At 65.7% G+C, this 4769-nt stretch overlaps 2 protein-coding genes across 2 annotated transcripts in view; both read left to right on the top strand.

The window, feature by feature from the left end:
• The window catches only part of PFL1_06420 (uncharacterized protein), a gene marked incomplete at both ends in the record, with an annotated part of 2919 nt that extends 1468 nt beyond the window's left edge, over positions 1–1451 (top strand). Inside the window, one exon of the mRNA XM_007883962.1 lies at positions 6–1451. Within this exon, the coding sequence (XP_007882153.1) occupies positions 6–1451 (1446 nt within the window). The remainder of the gene's footprint in view (positions 1–5) is intronic.
• A 1693-nt stretch (positions 1452–3144) lies between these two features.
• The window catches only part of PFL1_06419 (uncharacterized protein), a gene marked incomplete at both ends in the record, with an annotated part of 2370 nt that continues 745 nt past the window's right edge, over positions 3145–4769 (top strand). The window contains one exon of the mRNA XM_007883961.1: positions 3145–4727. Coding sequence (XP_007882152.1) covers positions 3145–4727 — 1583 coding nt within the window. The remainder of the gene's footprint in view (positions 4728–4769) is intronic.

The raw sequence follows: 4769 nt of genomic DNA, 5'->3' as shown, positions 1-4769 counted from the left end.
AGAAGGCGCGAGCGGCCGCCGCCTCGGGAGACTCCGAAGGCGCCTTGGCGGAAAAGGAGGCCACGGGCCTCAGCGCCCTGACGCGGTCCAGGACCGGCCGCGAAGCCCGGCAACGCGGCGACGATCACGCCCACCACCACCACAACAACGACGAGCCCAAGGTCCTTGTCGGCAACCTGATTGGCGAGGACCACGCCAACTACGTGCTCATGTACAACATGCTGACGGGCATCCGGATCGGCGTGTCGCGATGCCAGGCCAAGTCGAAGCGGGCGCTGACCGACGCCGACTACGCGGCCAAGCACAAGTTCACCTTCGACATCATCGGCAATGAGCTGACTCCCTCGGCCAAGTACGACTTCAAGTTCAAGGACTACGCGCCCTGGGTGTTTCGCGAGCTGCGCGAGTACTTCCACCTGGATCCGGCCGACTACCTCCTCTCGCTGACGTCCAAGTACATCCTCAGCGAGCTCGGCTCGCCCGGCAAGAGCGGCTCCTTCTTCTACTTTTCGCGCGACTACCGCTTCATCATCAAGACGATCAGCCACGGCGAGCACAAGTTCCTGCGCCGCATCCTGCGCGACTACCACGAGCACATCAAGGCCAACCCGCACACGCTGCTCAGCCGCTTCTACGGCCTCCACCGCGTCAAGCTGCCCCACGGCCGCAAGATCCACTTTGTCATCATGAACAACCTCTTCCCGCCCCACCGCGACATCCACGAGACCTACGACCTCAAAGGCAGTTCCATCGGACGGGACTACCCCGAGGAGAAGGTGGCGACCAAGAAGGGCGCGGTGATGAAGGACCTCAACTGGCTGCGGCGCAACCGCGAGATCCAGCTGGGCCCCGAGAAGCGTGCGCTGTTCGAGGCGCAGCTCAAGAGCGACGTGGCGCTGCTGCAGCGGCTGCGGATCATGGACTACTCGCTCCTCATTGGCCTGCACGACATGCGACGCGGCAACAAGGAAAACATCCGGCAGGATGCGCTGCGCGTCTTCCAGCCCGAGACAAAGGAGCTGCGCCGCCAGCCGACGCAGGTCAAGCGCGGGCCGGGCGGCGGCGAAAAGGACGCGCTGGCGCTGCGCGAGGCGGTGCGGCGGTCGGATCCCAAGGCGCTGGGCGCGCAGCAGGTGACCAAGCTGCCCGACCGCGACTCGAGCGAGCGGCGCTACTTTGTCTTCTACCAGGACGAGGGCGGGCTGCGCGCCACCGACCAGGACAACAACCCGACCGACATGATCTACTACCTGGGCGTCATTGACCTCTTTACGCCGTACACGACGTTCAAGCGCGGCGAGCACTTCTGGAAGGGGCTCTCGCAGAACAAGCACATGATCAGCGCGGTGCCGCCCAAGGAGTACGGGCAGCGCTTCATCGACTTCCTGTGCAGCGTCATTACGGGCGGCGACAAGAGCCGGCGGCCCAAGATGTACGGCTACACCGACTGAGAGGGCCACGGGCCGTGGGCCCCTCCTCCTTCTCCTTCTACTCATCCTCTGCGTCTCTTTTTCTCCATCTCTTCATCTCTCGGTCACGGTTTAATGGGGGTACTGTTCCTCTGTTCACACTCCTTCTCCCTGTCAAGATCTCTCCCTCTCTCTGTCTGCTGCTTGACTGCCGCAACGCTGTCGCATCCCCCCGCTGTCCGTCTCTCTCTCACGGGTTGATTCCATCTCGTCGCTGCCTCGTCCCCTGTGCTCCCTCTTTTCTCTCGTCTCCCCGGGTCCCTCCCTGCCATGGGCCCCGCACACACTCGTTGTCCCTCCTGTCTCATCCACCAGCATCCCATTCCCCTTTCACTGTGCTCTTCTGCGAATCGTCACGCTCTACCTCTGTGCTCGTTTGCTGGCACCCCACGCTCCTTTGAGACGTCCTTGTCGTCTTGCTGTCTTCCCTCTTGGCCCTATGCCCACCGAAGCGAAGCACACGTATCCACTCACCACCGGTCCTCGCCGCGTCCCTTGGGTTGCTTGAGGATCCGCTCAGACTGTGGCCGTCTCTGGCGCAGCGACCTAGAGAGCGAGCGAGCGAGCTTGATGCCTCGACGCTGGCGCCTGGCCCACAGAAAGAGTGGATTGGCTGAAATCGCCCACCCATCGCACCGTCCCTCGTCGCAGCGCGTTCGTGGCACGGCAGGCTAGCGCGCTTAGCATGACAACTCTGCCTGCCCGCCTGCCGGCGAGCCAACGGATAGCGGCGCAAGGAGGATGGTGCCAGCGTCAAGGCATGACGGTGGACCGATGGTGTCGGAGAGAGGTTGTCCGGCCCATAGAAGGCCAGGCCCGGGCGGATTGAGGGAGGCTAACTAGAGCTGGCTGTGAGGCTGTGCGGCCTGCTGCCCTGCGCGGCGCGGCGCGTTGCGGCGTGGCGTGTGGATCGCATGGCCTGGCCTGGCCTGGCCATGTGCGTGGACAGGCAGGCGAGCGGAACGAGCAAAGGGAGACCCTGGCCTGCCTGCCTGCTGGCTGCACAGCCGCCCGGCCTTGCTTGCTTTCGAGCTCCACTTTTTTCGGTTTTTTTGGGCCAGACGAGATGTTGCTGGTTGGCTGGCGGGGCGGGGCTGCCTGACCTGGCCTGGCTTGGCTCGACTGGCTGCATCCCAGGCGCAGGGACCCCCTGCCTGCCGTTGGCTGGCTCGCGTGAGGAGGCCTGGCGGCCATTCCGCGGCATCGGCATCGAGCTCAATCCGCCCCCACTCGACTCGACTCGACTCGACTCGACTCCGTCCGTCGGACCAGGTGCCGGGGCCAGCCAGGCTTGCCTGCCTCCTCAGCACAGCACAGCAGAGCAGCCTCTTGAAGCCCCCCATCACGCTTCACCTTGACCATCGCCATCACCATCACAGCACCACCAACGTCGCCACCGCCTCACTTCGGCTTGGCCGAGACCCTGATCGAGGGCGCCCTCACATCGTCCTTGGGCCACCTGCGACGACGCCGGCACCTACGCACCACCATCACCTCCTCCTCTGCCTCCTCCTCTCCTCCTCTCCTCCACGTGCGCTTCCGTCGTCCCCCCATTCGCCCGCTTGGCTAGGTCTGATACCCGCAACGTGTTGCTGCCCCTCGCTCGCGCCCGCCAAACGTCCCACTCGGCCTCTCGGCTGGCCACGCCAGCCCCTCGCCCGATATCCCATCGACCATGGCATGGGGTCAGCCGCCAAAAGGCGCAGCATCGACCTCGGCCCGCACCCAGCCATCCAGCACGCAGACACTGGCCGCATCCACCATCCAGCGCCCCACGATCCCGCGCCGCTCCATCAAGGTCGTCCTCATCGGCGACGGAGGCTGCGGAAAGACGAGCCTGCGCAATCAGTTCCTCTCGGGCAAGTTTTCGCCAAACTACCGCGCCACCATCGGCGCAGACTTTATCACAAAGAGCCTGCCCGCCTACCAGCACGAGCCAGAGGGTGAGAGGGTGACCCTGCAGATCTGGGACACGGCCGGACAGGAGCGCTTCCAGTCGCTCGGCAGCGCATTTTACCGCGGCGCAGACGCCGTCATCATCGCCTTTGACCTGTCACAGGCCGATGCCGCGGCAGCCACCCCGACGACCGATGGCGCTTCGCCGGCGTCGTCGCTGGATCGGATCAAGGTTTGGTACGATGCCTTCATGGACAAGGCGCCCGGCCCGCGCACCGAGGCCGAGCGCAGGCGCTTCTGCTGGATCTGCGTCGGCAACAAGTCGGATATCGTGCAGCGATACAACCTGCCAGGCGTCGAGCGTGAGCAGGTGCGCGAGGTCCTCGACTCCCTCGTGCCTAGCCCGCCAGACCAGCCGGACTGGGGCCTGAAGCAGAGCCTCGACGACGACCGGCCTGAGCCACCGAACGGGGCGCGACCCACTGGCGCAAAGGAGCCTGCCAGCCCGGAGGAGGTGCTGCAGCGTCCCGATCCGAACCGCAGCCGGCAGCAGCACAGCGAAGGAGACGCGCTCGGGCGCAAGGGCAAAGGCGACCGGCCCAGGACGTCGAGCGAGTCGAACAACGACCCTGAGACGCCCTACGGCACCTTTTCCACCATCACCGGCCTTCCACCGGGACTCAACGTCACGAGAGGCGACCTTACCATCCACCACAAAAAGGGGCATCAGAAGCGACAATCGATTCGCAGCATCGACGTCTTTCAGCCGCAGAGCCCCGAGGAAGAAGGGAGCGGCAGCGCTGGAGGTGGAGCTGGAGCCACAGCCAGCAGGCCGGGGATCGGCCGCAGCAAGAGCACGGGCAGCGCCGTCTTTTCGCCCAGCACGCCGACCAGGGGCAGGGCAAAGGCTGAGGATGCGAGGCAGCGCGTCGATTCGACCATGAGCATCGGTGCGCCCAGCATCTACCACACGCCGCGCAGCAGCGCCTTTTTCGGGACGAGCCCCTCGGTCGCGTCACAGCCCAGCACCGCCGGCGGCCGCTCGGCCAAAGTATCGACCGGATCTTCAGTCGATACCCAAGCTACAGCGAGGACCGCCGGCGCCGAGACTGCGAAGGCGGCACCCACGACGGCGATCAAGGATGCCAAGCTCTCGACGTCGCCCGGCCCGCTGAGCTTCCTCGAAAAGGTCAATACGCTCCAGTCGCCGCCCGGCCTCGACCGGGGGCGCCAGAACCCGAACAGGCTGGTGCCCGCCGCGTCGACGAGCATCGGCAGCCAGCTCGTTGCACCCAACGGCCACGCCGGACCATCGTCTGCGGGCAGTGGGCCGGAGCAAGGTCGGCGACCGGAGGGCGGCGAGTGCGAACGGCCGCAGAGGCGGCCACGGCACGTCGGGGACCG

The sequence above is a fragment of the Pseudozyma flocculosa genome, assembly GCF_000417875.1.
Source record: "Pseudozyma flocculosa PF-1 unplaced genomic scaffold scaffold00026, whole genome shotgun sequence".
In the NCBI taxonomy this organism is placed as follows: Eukaryota; Fungi; Basidiomycota; class Ustilaginomycetes; order Ustilaginales; family Ustilaginaceae; genus Pseudozyma; species Pseudozyma flocculosa.
The sequence above is the reverse complement of the archived record's forward strand: the minus strand, read 5'-3'. Positions and strand labels throughout refer to the sequence as shown.